The following is a 20,036-nucleotide window of genomic DNA, read 5'->3' on the forward strand; positions in this document are numbered from 1 at the left end:
CCTGTTTTAGAGGCAATCTGCAGCGTGTGCTAACGTACTGAGATGACGTGGGGCCACGTGCACTGTCTTGCCATGTGTTCAGTACTGGAGGTTGCGTATCTAGAGTTTTGGAGACACGTTGAAGCGAGAGGCAGACAAAGCACTCACTCCCCACTGCCGGCACTTTTCACGATTGTCGTCCGACTGCAGGAGGCACAATCAGCCACGCCGGCAGAGTGGATGTGAAGGCGTGGCTGGCTTTGCATCGTACTGCCGATGCGAAGACATCGTTGGTTCGACATGAAACCGTATCTTTCATGGCCAACTCCCTAATTCAATAAAATGAATTCTTAAAATTCAAACTTGCATTTTCAAGTTGCCAGACAACCTGGGAAATCTTGCTCCTCCTTCTGTGTGAGAAAAATTCATCGGCAACTGTGCTTATCCGCGTAAAAGGTTGCATTCCAATAGTATAACAAAATTTTTATGTAGTAGAGCAAATTCCAGAATTTACAGATCTTGTTATATCAAGATTTAAATGTATCCCTAGCCAAGAATGGAAAAACTATCAATTGCATTGTCAGTGGCAAACTATGGCTGTACTATCAATAGTACTACCGATAGTCAATTCACGAATAATTTTGCATTACTAGCGGGCACACAAACATTTGTGTCCTGATAGCAAACCAGGCAGCATAACTGAATGCTGCACCTCTGGCTAGACTTTATTTGAGCAAAAGTAAGCACTAAATGGAGAAACAGTCTATTACAGCAACTGCTACATGAGCTGGAGCAAAATATGTCGCAGTTAGTGTGAAACATTATATTCTATGGTCAGCTATAACCTAGCAGTTCAGAAGATCCTCCTACAAAAGTATGCCCGCTGGCTTACTCTCCATTTCACTAACTATAGCTGTTATAATATAAAAAACTATTAAACAAGAATAGAAAAATATTAAATTAAATATTTTAGGGCACTTTGAGGTTTGCCAGTATTTTCTAGATTTCAGAGTTTCATTTAACGAAAAGCAATGAGTACAAATATAACAGCAGCACCCCCCCCCCCCCCCCCAAGAAAAAAGTAAGCATGTAACACAGCAAATATTCAGAGTCATGGTTTTCAAAACATAATACTGGCATAATTCTTTTACAAGCCATACCTTTTGAAACACGATTTGGCACATGTCAGGGAGCGACACCGTCACAACAATCTCCTCCAGTAGATCTTTATATCTCTCTTGTGAAGTCAAAGATAGTCATAAAATGAAACTCCTACAAGGCTCCTGAGCCCCAGTCGTTCCTTATATGATCTCCAATTCACTGCTAAGCACTACTGGCGAAGTAGTGCCCGACTGACAGCCAGGCAGCCTTCGTTTCACCATCCACCCACAAAGTGCGCAGACAGCGTGCACGCAGTGTGTGCATGTTCGCGTAGATGTACACGACACCATTCACATGACCGCACTAATTTCACCAAGCTGTCCATGCCACGAGAGCCCTTCAATTGTAGGAGTACTCGACGTCTGACCAGACAGCTTCCACTTCACTTTCTTCAAGTTCATTCTGAAATGAAATGAAGAAGGAAAAGCAGTAAAATGATTGCTGTGTGAATGATAAATGCCATTTACAAGCACAAGATAACAAAGTAACACTTGGCAACGACGTGGTTGACCGGAAAGGTGACGACAGAGATGTGGATTACAATGACGATGATTCAATTCCAGTCTGACTATTTCTGGCCATGGTCGACGCCTGACCGGAGCCTTGCCAAATCTGTCACTAGGATTGCTCAGTCAGCACAGTACACACCAATACACTAACAAAACACCATTTATTGGCATCTATACTGAGTACGGGGAAAACTAGAAATCTATAGGAATGTTCGAATAGCAGAACTTTCTGATAGAATTCTAGGAGTCTTTGAGAAAAACAACCGTTCAACATCAAATCTATGAATAACACCATTCACTAATAGAAGTAATTTTAAATATTCCTTCCTTCCGAGAACTTTTACCCAGTAGAATAACCTAACTAACCCCATTGTGTGCTGTCAACAATGCTAACATCATTTGCATCTAGTTTAATGTGACTGAATTGCATATTTTGTCGCGTTATCAGGTTTACGTGAAACCTGTATTGATTGACTGCTTGTGCAAACTTCGCTGACTATTGTACTTTGTAAACCACCCTGCTAAAATGCCCAGAGATGTGATTGCAGCATTAATAAATAAATAATAAAATAAAATAGAACATTTCCAATTTATAAAAAGTGAAATGATAAATTTCGCGGCACCTACTGGGCAACAAAACGCTTGTTTACATTATTTGATACATGTAGACCATAAAACAGCATGATCACATCTGGTGCACGATAACACTGAAACATATGAAAAAAAAAAAAGGACAGGATGTCTTAAATGCATGTAGTAGAGTGTAGTGCTCATTGAAAGAGGAAAGGGCCATAGTGTGGTGCTGCAAATAGTTTTAGAGGAATCCAAACGTGATCAGATTGTTCATGTTTCGTCTCGTGACATGAATTTCAAATAATATGTTGATACGCCTAAATTGAAATAACACGTAAGTTACCTAAGCTGGCACATGCTTACTCGAGGGCTACTGACTATGGTGCATAAGTAGCCTCCTCCGTGCGTTTGTTAAGGAATGCAATCGGTCTGCACAACAACTACGGTCCTGCTAAACAAGATACATTGAGATGAGTCTTCGTTTGCATAATTCCTTCTAGCCTGTAGACTGCAAGAACTGGTACTGCTTCTTATACCGTATTTACTTGCATAATGATCGTAATCATGTAATGATCGCACCCCTGAATTTTGTCGTCAAAATTCAATTTTTTTTCTTTCCCATGTAATGATTGCACCTCGAACTTGCCGCAGCAATATGTCGTTTGTCAAGTTAGCTAATGATGATCGCGATCACCATCTGTCGAATGCTACGCAAACGACTCTACACTGATACGTTAGAAGTGTACCCTATTTACATGCCGACGCTAGTAACACAGCTAAGATATTCACTCACCCTTAGCGGAAGCGCGCCATATTACGATAGTAGTGAAGACAAAAGCCGCAGTTTCCACAGCATACCCGCCAGGTGTTCCTATGTCACTGGCAACTAAGAGCACCCATCTCCGTTTCTGTCCCCTCAAAGTGGACATGGCTACGTTATTGCCACAAACTTGCAGATATTAACGATATTATTCATTACTGATACGAAAGAAACTGTTTCAATGCACGTAATGTACTCCATGAGAAGAAAAAAAATCTCGTTCGGCGAGCTCGGCTTGCCCCGCTGGCCGCCATTTTTGTTCTGGTGTCCTGCACTGTTACAGCGGCAGCCACCTGTCTGCTGATCTGTTGTCATTCTGCAGCAAACAAGGGATGAAAATTCTTTTCTTTTCGCAAGAAATTTAACCCGCATAATAATCACACCTCTGAATTTGCGCCAATTTTTTTTACAGGAAAGTGCGATCATTATGCGGGAAGTACGGTAGTACCAACTTTCTCAAATAGCGGCAGCAACAAAATGATAGTTATTCAGATAAGGTCAGGCTTGTGCATAACAAATCAAAAGTGGTTAATTACTTGTAATCAATTACATTTATTGGTAGTTTTGGAATAATCCAATTACTTCTTTAGTCTAACGCTCACTGTAATTCTATTACATTTAAGTTTTTTTCATTAATCAATTACACATAACCAGTTACATTACTGACGAGATAAACTGTAACAGGTGACGCAGCTTTGGGCACTTAAATTTGGTGGGAACTACAGTAAAACGCCCACGGTCACATGTTAAGAAAAGAAAACCAGGGTGCTCAGTACTTGTTTCTTAATCCAAGTGGTAGGTTGCTTCCTGTATTGTCGTAACTGAGTGCTGCAGCTCGCGGTGGTTTCGCATTTCTATGGGAAACGTGAACTACTACTGCTGGGGCCTCTTACAATTCCTCAGTTTAAGTCTAGTGAAGGCACTGACGAGAACTCCACCAGAGAGGATGGCCAACTAATTAAACCGGCAATTCTATGGGTTGATAGCGGTGGCCACTTGGGCCATTGGTGCCAGAAAATCACCTGTGGGCAATTTTTTTTCCAGTTTTTTTCAGTGGCCCTATCGGAAGCGCCTTCTCCAAGCACCAGCAAAAATCAAGCACTGTGCTCCGTAGAGGACGCACACGCGAACATGGAGGCATTCGGTCACTGCAATCTCGCGCGCCCCGAAGTGTTTGTCAGTCACAACAGCACTCTTCCCCTTAGTGTGCCCATCAAGTGAGTTTTCAGTGTCGCAGCTGACGTTTTCACATGAAATGAAGGAAGATGACCAATGAAAATTAACAAAAGAACAACTTTTAGTGAAGATAAGCAACCTGTAAAGGGCTGTAGAGACGCATTGAAAGAGCTAGGCCAACTCATTCTACTTACAGTATTGTGCAATGTTAGTAAGAATTGGGAGGAAACAGAAAAAAATTAATCAGTTAATTGCTGAATCACTTTCACAGGTTTGTAAAAGGTCACTGCGATCAATTACTTTTTTGCTGTAACGCTTACAAGTCTGTATAAGGTGCTGTGGGCATCATTTGCTTTTTTTTGCTCATTGTTCACAATTTTATTTTGAAAACTTTTAATGATAACACTGTTTTTTAGACTGCAACGATGAACACAAGGTTTGAGAAGGTCATAAGTGCACCTTGCAATATTATATGTACTACTATGTACATTCCTTGCCACGAATGCGAACATACTTTTTTTTGCTTTCGTCCTTTCTTCTTTATTTTCCACATTCAGTGCACTGGACTTAACGTTAAGTATTTGAAACACATAATGCTAACGTTAGACTTGGTGACACTGCGCAAGGTCAAGAAGACTGCCTGCATCTCGCCAACAAGTCTCTATGTCGTAGCGCTGTTCAACTCAGTAATACCCATCAAACTGTCGAAGTGTGTTAAACTGGAATCGCATGGCGCGTTTTTCGCGAGCGAAAAACGCGACGGGCGGCAAATGCCCGCATTGCCGCCGACGCGCGAGCACCCGTACGAAAAAAAGGAGCGGCGCTTTTGCACCGCGTTTTCCGGGTTGCCAGACAACATAACTCTCAACGACATGTATTGTCTCTGTTACCGCATATATAATATGCCCTTTAACTTACAGAACACTACAATAAAAATAATCTGAGTGTAATTAGACAGCGACATTTCTTTCCGAAGTGTATTTATCAAGCTTAATTTCAAGCAGCAATATTGTGTGCGAAACTGCGACTATGTACCTTCCGCATGCTGAGAAGCCGCTGCTTGTTTACAACTTCACATATAAAAAGGAGGGTCGGCCGCTTACTACCGAGCAGAAGCGGCGATTGCTACTATTAAGGGGGATGCTGATACTGAAGCAAGAAAAAATGCGGGTCAGGAGGTACATGTGGGTGCGGCCTGCCTGGTTGAGAAGAGAGTGAGCACCATACACTGGTAATATTATTAGCAAATTGTCTTGCCAGTATTAGCGATGAGACGCAACGCTTCTCCACTTTAGTTATTAGGGCCTCGTTGAAGGTTGCTTTGTTCATTTTAGGTGAACACGATGCGCGAACCAACACGATGCACGAACTAAATCACGGTAGCACATATTTTCCTTGACGCGCGCGCCAGTTCTGCAGAGAAAAAAAAAATTCCGCCAAGGAGTTCCGTCGAGATGCGCAGAAAGCAGGGCCATCTGGTGCCAAAAAAAGAACCAAAATGTCACGTGACCAAATGCCACGTGACTTACCTGAACTCTGATTGGTGGACGCGCAGCGCGACGCGTTTTTAACTACTCCGAGCAGCAGCAGGCGGCGGCGCGATTTCGTGACGGATCATGCTGGGCATGCGTCAAAATGACGCGCGCGCGTCCCACCATCCGCGCATCAATTGCGCCTGAAATCGCGCCATGCGGTTCCACCTTTACCTGCTTTGTTTTGTGTTACCTCGCTTTAGCAGAAATACACTGACCGCAGCTTTTCTGGTTCCAAGGTATACACACTTTCTTAATTTTGAAGACTCACAGGGCCCAATGGCAGGCCTGTCCAAACAGAAGCATTCCATATTCAAGAACACAACTTAAAGGGCCCCTCACCAGGCCCTATAGCAAATTCTGCTTATACACTGGAAGTTGTTACGTGTCCTCTAGGGGGCATCCTGCCGCAAAAATTTTCCAAATCTGCTCCCCCCCCCCCCCATTAATAGCCGATATATAAATACTTCAGTGCCGCGAACCCCTGATTTCAGGAGGCGAGCTCCACTGCCAAGTGAGACACTCTCTCCACTCACCCTGTCTAGTCTCCACAAGCGAAATTCCTTCCCTGCGTCCTCCCATACCGGAGCTCGAGGATCATGTGACGCATACGTCACAAACATCGTCTTTATTTTTTTTTTCTCCTCGCGTTTTTTTTGCGGCGCGGTGCACTTCCGCCAGCGGCGTCACGCACGAGGACACCCGACTAGTGGCATAATTTAGTGCTATACAAATACTGAGGCAGACACAAGCGGATCACGGAGCATGATCCAGTGCTGGAACACGGTAGGAAATGACATAGTTTCGTTGTCTGCGCGTGCTACTGCACGACGTGGGAACAAGCAGACGGAAGGGAAGTACATCTCTCTTGCTGCGGTGCGAAGTAAAACAAAAACATGCAGACATTTGGTTTGTGTGTTTGATTATTTCTCTAAGCTTTAATTCGTCTATTCAAGCAGCATATTACACAAATAACAGATGTTGCCTTGAATAATTCTTGAAGTCACGTGCCACCATGAGCGATGTCACAGTGCAAACGTGTACGTAGGCACACTAGCACGTGTAAGTCCTCCTTGGCTTGGAGCGCAACGGCAGTGAGGAGAAGAGAAAACGGTGTTCCGTTTGAAATTTCAGGTCTTTCTGCGACGCGCAGCGATGTAATACTTTCCAGAAACGATCGTTATCGCGCAGTGTATGCTGTATCTGCTTAAAGTGGCGAGACCTGGTGAAGGGCCCTTTAAGTTGAAAGCCCACGCTCTACTCGATTTAAATCACAGCTGTCGTTAACATGCCAGAGGAAATGCAATGAGCTTCCTGGGCATGTTTGTGGCAGGCGTCACTCAGATCAAGTCAAGCATGGACTTCAACTTAAATTGTGTTATTGAATACGGGCATGAGAAAACATGCCAGAAGTGAATCTTGAAGCACATAACATTTCCAATACATATTTGTATTTTCTGTAGTATGTTCAATAAATATAGTCCTGCTTCAACGCTTTGATCTTACTCACTTCAGTACTAACACCGAGACCCTACTCATAGAAAGTGTCAATGTTAGGCAGGGGCGAACAATCACAAGGTGACCTCGCATGGCAAGTCGAAGATCTCACTGTACGTGTCCCCTATAAAGGAGCTATTCCTTTGAGCATTTAGGCTAGCCGGCTTGTCGTATAAAGGAGCAATAAATGCTGTTTCTGCATGTTTGCAGTACCATGGCGTTGCTGTTTCCTTTGTGACCAAAGATTCCCAAGCAGCTCCACAGTGGCACTGTACTTTTATACAGCTCATCTACTGAGACGGAAAACGTTGGCACAAGAAAGCCACGGCAGAGGTGGACACGGGCTCTCACCTCCACGTCCGACTCCGCTATCTCGTCAACGTCCATGTCGTAGCCTGGCTCCACATTCTCGGGCCGCTGTTCTACCCTGCGTGTGCCTCTTCTTGCACTTGCGTTGCTTGGGTCCAGGCTGCACGCAAAAAAAAAGAGAGGATGCAGCAAGCAGTATGCGAGTCCCCAAAAAGCATGAAATTGCATCAAAAGGAATGCTCGCATCCACCTCAGAGTTGCATGCAGCCACTCTCAGTGGCCAATGGCAGCTTTTGCTGAGTCACTGTAATGTCTAAAACATGGACTAACTTATTACAAAGCTAACGACAACACCTACAAGTTGTGTTTGAGGTTCTCAGCAACCTACATTATGCTGGATGTACTAGTTCTCATTTGAGTGGTAAAACTTAGCAGCACCAGCTTTGGTAAGCTATAGGAAGGTAGAAAAACTGGGAAAGCTGAGTGCCAGTGGCTTCCGGCATGAATACAACACTACAGGCTATTTTAGAGCTGCAAAAAGAAGAGAAAGAAAACATTTGGTTACAGCACAACCAATACAATTGCATTTTTCTTCATGCAAGACCAAGAAATCCTTTATGATCCACTTGTTGCGAAGAGGAACACAATAGTGGGCCATCTTCTCCAGTGCTTTCTAGTGGGTCACACCGCTCGTGCTGAGAGTCTGTGCCCTGCGATGACGGTTGGCCCAACAGCTAGTGGCTAATAAACACCTTTACACTCTAAACATTTTAATGACTGAACATATAGTAGAAAATGCAAATTGAGCATGTTAACATATGAAAAAAGAAAAAAATCTTAGTGCAGAATTTAATGGTAGTTTTTCTGTCTCAGGCGAAACAGCTCTGGTGTCCACAGAAAAGGCATTTGCTGCTTTTAGCTGCCACTTGCAGCTATAATGTCAACTCCTATGTCCTGTGTGTAAACATACGCCTTAAAATACCAGGGGTTAATTTTTTTCTGTACAAAAAAGTTTAGAAATTCTGTGTAATTCTAATCCTTGAATAGATTGCTTGAAATGCATAATTTACTAATGAACACAATTTCACGAATATTAACTAATTAACTGTACAGCACATATTGCAATTTACACATTACAGCCGGTGAGTTTGCATGGCATATCCACTTTGAAGAAATTCTGAGGATTGCAACAGTTTGAAGATTCCCGCCATGAAACTTGTGGTTAAAGATGCAACTTACTTGTTTTAAGAAAACACTGTTTCATGCGCTGGACCACAAAAATGACAAACTTTGGGATGCACACTTTTGGAATCAATATCTCAAAACTGGTATCATCCCGAGAGCTCATTCCAAAGGGATACTCATTGGGAATTCACCATCTATAATCAGTAAATTGCAGTACGTGCTGGAACACAGTTAGCTGAAAACTTCCCGCATGAAATTTTGTAGCCGCGAGAGAAGTGAGCGCCGGAGGAGGAAGGCGCCTGGGGCAGGAGAAGAGAATCGCCACATTCGCACCCCTTCCGTCTGTGCTTTGGTGCCGCGATGCTCAGTGTGCATGTTCGCGGCATCACTTCTTCGCATGTGTAGCAATGCGTGCTTTCCCTGTGGCACAGTACTAGGTGTCGCACCGTCGAGATCAATGCAGTGTCTGCGACAACATTTGTGTCCTTTTTGTTCATGCGTCAACGCTGCAGTGCTCACTGTGCATATTCACGGCGTCCATACGCTGGCGTGTAACCCGCATTCCCGAAGTGAAGCATTGCCAACTTTTTCTTTCCAACCTGATGCATGTTTGGTTAGTGCTAATGGGACACAAGTGGGAAACATTACGGCAAGCTAGGTTGGTAAATTATGCTTCTGGATACCAAAAATGTTGGTCTTACCACGACCGAAGGCTTGGTAAGTCTGAAAAGGAGCAAGAATTATACAGGTGCCGACGTACCTTCTAGATTTTGGCAACTGGCCGAAAACTAGTGCCTCTGCATCTTTCCTAAAATGCATTACAACGATAAGTACCAGGTGTTTCTCCTTATGCGGAACACTTAAAAAAAGAGAAGCACACCCTTATATCTAAGCAGACATTAGCAGCACAAAATTTCAATGATGATATAGCTAATTACCTACAATGTGCCAATTAACCTTTTAATTACTAACCTCAGGGCACATGTTTGCGCAAATCAAAACAGGGCAGTAGGGAAATTATGGATGATTAGCAGAAATCATTAGACTAGCACCACTTTTGACACATGCAACCTTAGAATGTGCAACAAAATATATTGGAGTTTTCAGTTCACAGTTCCCAAATACAAGCTTCTCACAGTTCATGATAATTTTATCTGGAATGCCGAGGCATTTTATAACAGATTTTGGGTTTGGATATCTCAAAAGTTGTGCTAGTCTTAGAATTTCTGCTAAGAGGGTATCACATCACTATTCCTCGGCTTCAATTTTGCAATTATGTATGCCTAAAGTAAGCAATCGGGAATAAGCACATTTTAGGTATAATTAATGAAATTGTGAGACTGTTCTTGCTGTTAATGTTCCTTAGAGCTATATAGCTATGTGGCTCTGTGCCACAAAGACAGGGGCATAAATATTAGTTTTAAGTGTTCTGCATTAAAAAAAAAAAAGTCAGAAACCATCAAAGACTGCCAACATAAGCGAATAGCCGAACACTTGTAGAAAGCTATTTGCTTTATTTAAAGGAATGACGTACCTTAAGACCTAGTGAGGATATTTAGTAGGCAGCATTCATTGTTTTGTTGGGTATTTTTGTTAAGAATAGAACTATTAACAAGTTACTCTGTAGTGGTAGTATAGTAGCAAAAAGCTATAATTGATGGCGCTCAGCAAGAAACTCAAGTCGTTTGCACGAGAGCCCGCTCCTTTTGCATTGGCACCTTTGTTATCTGAGGTGGAAGTATGACCACCAACGTCCAAAAACCATGGAAACGAATGAAAGAACTAAAGAAAGCTATTTGCTTTAAAATACCAGATGTATTCAATGCACATTGGATCAGAACCACTCCTTCTGCTTCACCGAGTCTAGACTACATTCTCAAAATTTGAGTTTTGTGTCAAAACACTGCCACGTGTCCCCAGTACTTCGACCCTAAAATATACCATGAATAAAACCACCTTTTTGACTCATTAGTTAGGACAGTAGAAACCGATAATTTTTGCAGATCACCTGACAACATAATCTGAGATGGTACTTAACTGTTACAATTGTTTTTGTGGACATCATTTGTTTAGCTTCCCGCACTCTCTTTTTTTATACATGTAATACCGAATGGCATAGCATTCGATCAAATATTCTAAAATATTCAATATTTGCAAAGGCCTAGTATTGTGTGACTAGGATTATCTTGGGTCTGAGAAGGTTAAGACTTCAGGTTCCTTCACATGGGCGACTGGTGGAGGTTGCACGACGGATCACAACTGGTGACAAAGAAGCAACTCAAGGTGACCAATGTTCATACCGAGAAATGTGAGTGGACCTTTGCCGTACCGAAATGCCTCACAATTGATGCCATTCACGTCTGCTCACAATGCCATCACCACTTAAAATAAGCAACAGCATATACAGACATCCACTTCCTGCGCTTCTGAATGCACCTAATTGGTTTAAAAGCTTTGCGACTGCAGACCCAGAACAGTAGCTTTCTCCCCAAAGGAACTACTTGCGATCAGTCGCGTGACCTCTGTGAGTCGCCAGTGTGAATGATCCCTTGCAAACAGTACTGTGAAGAGCCTACAACAGCCAAGTGTTGTTGAGAGAGAGAGAGAGAGAAAGAAAAAAGAAAAGAAAGAAGAAGGAGTCGATCCCGTAGTGTACGCACTTGAGGGCGATGCCAAAGTGTTGCAGGGCCTTGTCGTGCTCGCCTGTCCGGGCATAGAAGTCCCCCAGCATCTGGTGTAGCCGGCACGTGCTCTGGTTCTCCAGGTGCTTCTGCAGACTGCCATGACACACAGGCAAAGATAAAGGGAGGGCATCACGGGCAAGCGCTACAGCCTGCCTGCAGCCAGGTTAGCATGGTGCTTGCAGTAATGAGGTTTGACTGTATTATTTTCATTATTAATGTTGACCACCTGTGGTTTGTTTTTCCATGTACTACACTTAAAGCATGGTAATCGGACGTCTCTGCACTGTTCAGAATGCAACTGCCGCAGCCGAAGGAAGGAAGGAAGGAAGGAGGAGAACCGCAAGTGACCCCGTGCTCAGCAATGTAACACGACAGCCACCGAGCACCACAAGAGGGTAAATGAATGAGATCGAGGGAGTGAGGATATAGTGAAAAACATCATTTGTTTCCTTACGCACATTTGACTCTGGCTTGAATTGTAACAAATGTGGTGCCTGCTTTGGGAAGAGAATGACACAGGCCTTTTAAAAGCATAGGCTACCTCTCATCTTGATTATCAAGCTACTTTGTCAACTTAATGAGTACACCGCAAGAAATGCAAAGACGGCAGAAGAGCGGACACCACAAGTGCCAACTTGCTACTTAAGTTTTATTGCACAGATGCCCAGTACACATATACAAAACAATCTTCTGTTGTTGTCCTTGAAAATTTTTTGTGTTGCACCCATTACCATGAGTGCGTCATACAAACTCGACTAACTTTTCATCTTAGTTGAGCTATATAACTTGCTGGCGGCTCTTAAGTGTATGTTCATGTACCTCTGTGCAAATAACATTTTGTCAGAAGTGCAAACACTGCAAGTTCTACCGAAATCTACCCAAGAAAAAAGTAGTCTCAAGAGAAGAAAAGAAAATCTTCAAGAAAAAAAAGGAAGAAAGTGAAAAGAAAAAAAAAGAGAAGAGGTTCCTTCAGTTCTTCTTGCCACTTGCGAGTTGCACTTCTATACATATACAGGCTAGTATCACCAAGATTCATAAGAAAAATTTTGCACCATCAGATTCGCAATCGCATCACTTTTACCTTCCCGATTTATCCTGATTATGCAAGCTGCAGACCTGCCTGTCGCATGCGACTGTCATCAGTGCCGTAGATCTCGTCTGACTCGAGTTGAGGGCATAGAACAGAACGTGCTCTGGTAATCTACCGAAACGGCTGCCACAGCTGCTGTTATACATGCCCTTTGTAATCTACGACGTAAGTATGGATGATGGCATACGACACCAGCTGCCATCGCGCTGTTCCTCACATCTGCCAAGTAAGTGAATCAACAGCGGTGGCCACCCTTACAGCTGGATTCCTCGGTCGTAGGCGCGCTGCTGGTCGTATATCTCGGCGAGCAGGTACACGGCTGGCAGGTGGGTGGGCTCCTGCTTGAGCGCTTTCTCCAGGCACACCTTGGCCTTCTCCAGGCTCACGGGGCTCTTCATCAGCACACTTGCATACAGCTGCACGCAGAAGGGGGCGCAAAGCAATTCAATGCAAATAGCATCCATGGTGGAAAAACAGTGCCGTTTTTGCACTAGGGATGCATGCTAGCAAGCTCGCCTTCAGACCCTTTCGAGTCACAAATATCATATTTATTTGTGTAAGGCCCCTACCCACGTGTTTGGAGGGTGAAAATACAGAAAGCAAAAAATTTCACTCAGCGTCACAGGCATACACATGTGCTGGACAATTTACACAAGCCACTATACAGTCGAATTATGTTACTTCAACCCTGATGGGACCGACGAAATTGATCGAATTATCCGGAGGGCTAAGTTAAATGAGATGCAAACGCTAAAAAACACCGCTGATTCATTTGTCAGTATTTGCCCGATTCTAACACACCTGAAAATCAAACGCTTTCTACGTGTCAAAAGAAGAAAACTATCATAGAAATGACGTTAAAGCTCCTAAACAAAGCAGAAATGTAGTGCGCCCTGATATTTTAGCCACAAAAATAGGCAAGGATCTGATATGTGTTGCACAATGGAAGCCAGTTTCCATCAAGGGCCCCTAAACAACCTCTACAATTTTTTTGCACATTTAAAATAAACATGCGTATCACATGCAGAATGATGTGACGATCATCTCTGGCGAACGTGGCAGAGCTACGCGGCGCGGGGAGGCCACAAATTCAATCAATCAATCCTTTACTCCTCTCCTGACCTTTCCGGTGCCTCTGCATGTCATCATGTCAACAAGGTGCTCCATGTGACATCAACAGGGTAAACGCTGTCGACTAGGTGACCTACAAGAAGTTATGACTTCCGGTTCATCTGCTAGCGAACCTCCATGCAGTTGCATGCCTACTCTCCCTAGTGGTGTTGCATGTTTTGGTTTTCTATTTGCAGTGCCAGATCACTTGTCTCAATACACACTTATAAGACTAAAAAAAAAAAAAAAATGCATAATGCAAGTCTTTTTCCGACCTGTCGTGATGCTTCAGCTTTCATTTTCTTTTTTTTTCTTGGAGGTGCCAGACATGTACACCTTATACAACAATGGCACAGTATTATGTTGCGGATCTGGCAAAGTGCTGGCGGCTAATGGGGCCTCCCAAGTACGTTTGCTTGCACTTTCTCTTTTCTATTTGTGTGGTAGGTTGTCAGGCCTCTAACAATGTAGTATTGAAAACAAAACGGGCAATGATTACATTATTCACAACAAAGGGTCCGTTGCTGCACTGCTTTGCAGAAGGCGACACAGCGGCAACGGCGAAAAAACACGGGAGTTGTGGTGACTGGATGGGGACGAAGTTTTGAAGGAGAAAGAGAGAAAAATGAAAAACACGAACATGACGTTGGTAATGACGTAGTGTCCAAGTGCTACAGTTGAACCTCACAATAGCGAAATCGGCGGGGAACGTGAAAAAATTCGCTCTAGTGAGAATTTTGCTGTTGTGGAAAGAGACAGCACAGATTGGTAATGCATCGCATAACAAAACTTTACTGTCAAAATTCCGTTAACGTACTAGTGTTAGAAAAATAGGTAGGCGACTGTAAATGTGCTCCTTAGTCACCTGCCAGTGGTTGCTTTATTTTGCACAGCAGCAGTCACAGTGCACTGCAAGGCTTCAATTAATGGGTGTAAGCCTGCCTTGTGTAAGACTCGCACCCCAGTCAAAAACTTGAAAGAAAAAAAACAAGCAGGAAGCGCTGTCTTCACACGAGTAAACAGGGCAAATAAAAAATTATGCAGGTTGAATGCACATGTTAGAACTTATGTGATAAAGTAAAGTGGTTCTCATACACATTTCCTTTCATGGCCCTTCTATGGCACCCACCGAGCATGCTGTGGCCGTCTCAGCCACAACAATAAAGTCCTGATGAATCCTCTAAGTGTTAATTGGGTCTTGCACCAAAGATCTTTAAGAACCTCTAGTCTTGGAGTTACAGTGCTGGCAACTTGTAGTTATGTATAATTTGATGTACGAGGTTTAGTTTTGTTTATTTCATTTGGTTCTACGTTCACCCATTTCCTCTACTGCCTTTCCGTAAATTTATCAAAATAACAGTCTGTCAAATATTACTAAACAAGATATCAGTGGCCTCCGCATGATTTAAGGAATCCAATAATACCAAGTTTACTGTTCTGTCTACTCTAGAAGAGCTGTGAGTGAAAAAAAAAAATTCAAGGACACTTCTGTGAGTGTTGACTTTAAATGTCTTGCAACTCTCGTTCTTAGTGAATTTTCACAATTTTTGTTCCACAAGATTGTGTAAAAAAAAAAAACCTTGACAGAAGTTAGAACCAATTGCAATGAAACAATAAATGACTTCATATTTAAAATAAGCATGCAAAATTATGCATATGTTTATGCACATTTTCAGCCAAATAATTTGAATAAATATTAAAGGGGCACTAAAGGAAACTACTAAATCAAGCACTGAAATGCTTAAGCTTCAGTACGTAATAATGAATTCGTCCTTCCTAGCGAGATCACAGCTTTTGTAAGTGAGAAAATGACAAAGATGAAAAATCAAAGTGGCAATGCCTATTTCGGACGGTGGTACCTCTCAAATGGCGGTCAGCACTGTTTGGTTCACAGAAAGCAGCAGAACAGGAGGTCACATGATCATTACGTCAACCCATCCGTTATGGCACAGGTTGTTCAAATTGAGGAGCAGCAGCAAGACTTTCTGGGCAATTTTCTACGCATAAAAGTCATATACTGACAAATGGGAAACAATTACGGACTTCTAGGTGAATAATCTATCGATCTAACTCAGATTATTTTCTAGGGGTGCGCTAATAGCAATTTTTGAGACCAAATCGAATAGTTTTCGAATAATGAACGCCACTTTTCACAGCTAACGTAAAGATGGTGATCCCATCCTAGTATTCGCGACGTTAGCAAGTTTCTGGCATTACATTGCATGTTACGAAGCATTGTTTTAAAAGCAGAAATGGAGCATAACAAAGAAATAAGCAGCTTGTTCGCATACGCAAGTCTCCTTGGAGAGTGTCTGGCCTTACCAGCTGTGTAGCTGGTAAGGCCAGACTTTCTGAGCGACGTAGTCTGCTACACTACGTTAGTTAACCTGTCTTGCGCCTACACTATGCCCACAGGGATGAAATTTGTACTTCTGCTCCAATTTGATGTTTTACTGCACACAGTTGACCTTTTAATGCATTTAAAAACTACTATTGAATTTACTATGTTGCACATTCCTATTATTTTCCTCTAATTTAGCTTTAAGAATTATTTTTATCTAAGACCGAACTCCCTAGATTAAAGAAATGTACTTGGTAGGCTTTTCTCACTTCCCACCTTTCACTTGACGCAATGCACAACTCTGGCATTGTTACATCCTCTGATTGACAAGCCATAAGAGCCAACGACCAACAACAAACTAACAGAGCAACAGAGCCATAGCTCTGTAGCTCAATGGTACAGTACATGGTGTTTGGTGCGTACTTTGAAAGTGACTTTAGTGTAAGAGAGACAAGTGCCTGTGCATCTGTGGAAGGAGTTGCCAGTATATTGGCAGCAAATTCATGTTTTCAGTGAAAGCATTGGCAAGTGCAGGGCACCAATTTTGGCGAGAACCCCTTTCTGGGAGCAAACGTAGCCTTCTGGTAATGCAACGCTTACCTCAGCATACACAAATGTACTTTACAAATCTGTTCAATAAAATGAGGGTGCTAGGGACATCTATGATGAAAAGCTACACAGAAAAGGTGAGGCCTCAGTGATACCGTTTGAAATTAAGTAACTATATTGTCACGTGGTGGTGACGTTGAAGAACACAGTAGCAATACTGTGAACGGCAAAACTAACTTTTATTGGGCGAACCTGTGCCCACAAGACAGGCTGCACTTATAGCACGACGATAGCGGCGAACATGGTCGGCGATTGTTGAAAATCTGATCAGCGGGTCAAGCGCGTCGGCTTTTATAGATCAGTCGTCGAATGTTCCATATTAACCACTGGGACCCGCACGTCTTCCACAAAGTTCTACACTATTCACCTCGCGCATACATGCAATCAGATTACACAAGTTGCGGTGAAAGACAGTGGACGGAACATTCGATAACATTCCAGAAATTTCTTTTACATGCAGGCGCGTCCTGCGCTGTGCGATAACATTTGTTAAGTGGCGAAACGTGGTCGCCCGATAAAGATAAGTACACATGTCAATATAGTCTATGTTCCCACGTTAGTGTGCTCAGATACTTTTTGAGGCTAAGATTACAGAGCTCAATCAGCTAATGTTGGCGCTAACTTAACTCAAACATTTTTTTTTTCAAGCAACTAACTAGTACAGTCGACTCCCGTTAATACGAAGTTCACGGGGACTGCAAAAAACTTCGAATTAAATGAACTTCCAATTAAGCACAAAACACAAAAAACAGCACTTTATTTGTGGCGAAATCGAGTATTTTCTCTAAGAAAAATAGTCGGTCATCTTGCTTTGCTTCTTCTTGCCGAATCGCGCTGCTGAAAGCAAGTTCTGCAGGCTGTAGATGTGGCGGAACGCTTCTTCCGCGCTACCTTCAGCGGCAAAGAAGCGCTCCGCAAGAGCAAGGCCCGCAGCTACATCGGCAGCCTTAGGTTGCGGCTCGCCTTCAACGTCATCGTCGCTTTCCTGGGTCGCTTCCTGGGGCCGAATAATCTCTACAATTTCGCTATCCGTCAACGCACCGCACGTTTCGACCGCCTTGTCTACGGCGATGTAATCTTCAAAATTGACGTCCCCGAGAGCATCACCAAAATCAGTGCCGTCAAGCTCGCTTGTTGACACTTCCTCCGCTGAAATTTCAGAGGCATCCTCCGAAGAAGCTGCCACAAAACCGCAAGCCCTGAAGCAGTTTGCGATTGTTTCTTGCTTCACACGATCCCATGCTCGCGCCAACATGTGGATGGCACTAAGCAGGCTCACCTCGTACTTTGTGGAGCTATCCATACACAAAATCATGCGCTCGAGGAGGTGCCGCCTGTACAGGACTTTAACATTCTTGATGATGCCTTGGTCCATTGGCTGCAAAATAGCCGTTGTGTTTGCAGGCAAAAATACGAGGCGTATTGCACTCAAGGCTGGCACATTCACGTGAGCACTGCAGTGATCGACAAGGAACAACACCTTGCGGTTCGAAGCAGCAAACTTGCGGTCCAATTTGCTTATCCAGCTCTTGAAGATTTCGGCCGTCATCAACGCTTTTTTGTTCGCCTCATAGTCCACAGGCAGCGTCTTCATGCCTTTAAAACATCTCGGCTTCGTGGCTTTCCCGATCACAAGTAACCGACACCGTTCCGTGCCAGTAATGCTTGCCGCGATCAGCACCGACACTCTCTCCTTGCTGCGTTTGCCCCCAGCACAGTCGTCGTCCTTGAATGTCAGGGTCTTCTCTGGTAGAAGCCGATAGAAGAGTGCAGTCTCATCTGCATTGAAGATGTCTTCCGGTCTGTATTCGGCGAGATATTCACGCAGCTTTCCGTCCTTCCACGTGGCGCATGTTTCCTGGTTAACGGACGCCTTTTCACCACACACGCTCTTGAAAACTAGGTCATGGCGATCTTTAAAGCGCGTCAGCCATCCATCTGACGAAACGAAGTCATCGATCCCCAACATTGCTGCAAGCGTTCGGGCTTTCATCGCAACGATGTCTTTGCTGAGAGGAAGTTTGTTGCTCCTGGCCTCCCTAATCCAAACCAGCAGAGCCTTCTCCAACTCTGGGTAAGCGCCGGTGCGCATTCGCTTCCGAGAAGTCTTGAACTTGTCGTTCTCAAATTTCCATTATTGTGCGCTTGTTCTTGATGTAGTTAGAGAGCGCGTTCGGTTTGATCCCGTACTTCCGCGCTATGTCTTGTTTGGCGGCACCTCCCTTCTGAACTTCCTTCAAAACTTCGACTTTCGTTGCCAGGTCGAGCGTGCGATAAGAGCCACGGTTTGCCATGGCTATAAACTGCGCGACTAGGTACAGTCAATTCCGAATCACTCGTGGAACAACCTAGCCTACGAGCTTCCCGCACAAAGGCGCTCGACCAACACACACCTCGACATACGCTGCGCACGCTGCAAGACTAATCTCGCACAATCTCGCCACTGCCAGCATGCAGCGCTGCGTGCACCTATGGCACCCGCGTGGCCTCCGCGATCAGCTCCGGCCACGCGCGGCAGCTGCGCGTGGCCTCCGACGGGAGCCGCTTCGCCTCCCGCCGGAGTTGATCGCGGAGGCCACGGCAGCCGTGGCAATGAATAATCGCGCCGCTCCAAGAAGGATGGCGTTGCGGGCGGCTGCGGTGGCGATGCCACCAACGCGGAGCACGGAACTGTTGCAACACTTGAAAAATTGCACATTCTACCAAAGAATGACGGTTACCTCGAGGATCCCGGCTGAAAAGTAACTTCCAATTAAACAATATTACTGGATGAGTACTTCGAATTATCGAGCGGTTTCTTCTATAGGATTACAAGCAAAACTGGTGGGACCAGCACTTCACTTCTAATTAACCGAAAATTCCAATTAAGTGGCTTCGAATTATCGGGAGTCGACTGTAGTTTGAAAATGGCTCAGTGACCCTTGACACATAAATGTCTCATTAAAAAAGAACTTCAGTGGAACCCTGGTTATACGTCCACTGGTTTTGCGACAACCCAGGTACTACGACGCATTAGCGCAGTCCCGGCGAAGTCCCCATAGAAGCAATGCATTAAAAACCCCAGTTATCTGACAGAATTTAACGACTGACCCGCGTTATACGACGACCCTCGTGAAGTGCAGGAAGGAATGGTGGATGAAAGCATGTGGAGTGCTTGACAACACTTGACCGGTTCGCTCCGGCGCAGCTTTCTTTCCTGCCTCGTCTCATCGTTCGTTTCTCTCTCCCCAGCAGCAGCTGCCCGTGACGCTTGCTGTGCTGAAATAGCCGGCTGCAGCCGCTTGATGCCGGCACCATTAAGTGCGTCGAGCAAAGGTACCGGAAGCGGTTAGTGCAAGGTCAGCTGGCGGCTATGGAGCGCAGCGAGTCGGAAAAAAAGATCACTGTGCTCGATGCCATGCATTTTATTGCCAGTTCATGGGACGCAGTGTCGCGAAGCACAATCGCTAACTTGTTCAAGC

The 20,036-nt window shown here is 44.1% G+C and overlaps 1 protein-coding gene across 1 annotated transcript in view; it reads right to left on the minus strand.

The window, feature by feature from the left end:
• Window positions 1-1,191: 1,191 nt before the first annotated feature.
• APC7 (anaphase-promoting complex subunit 7) overlaps window positions 1,192-20,036 on the minus strand; it is a 61,960-nt gene continuing 43,115 nt past the window's right edge. The window contains exons 13-16 of the mRNA XM_075686551.1: window positions 12,774-12,931; window positions 11,402-11,518; window positions 7,599-7,716; window positions 1,192-1,542 (exon numbers count right to left, since the gene is read on the minus strand). Coding sequence (XP_075542666.1) covers window positions 1,480-1,542; window positions 7,599-7,716; window positions 11,402-11,518; window positions 12,774-12,931 — 456 coding nt within the window. The 3' untranslated portion in view covers window positions 1,192-1,479. The remainder of the gene's footprint in view (window positions 1,543-7,598; window positions 7,717-11,401; window positions 11,519-12,773; window positions 12,932-20,036) is intronic.

The sequence above is a fragment of the Dermacentor variabilis genome, chromosome 3 (genome assembly GCF_050947875.1).
Source record: "Dermacentor variabilis isolate Ectoservices chromosome 3, ASM5094787v1, whole genome shotgun sequence".
In the NCBI taxonomy this organism is placed as follows: Eukaryota; Metazoa; Arthropoda; class Arachnida; order Ixodida; family Ixodidae; genus Dermacentor; species Dermacentor variabilis.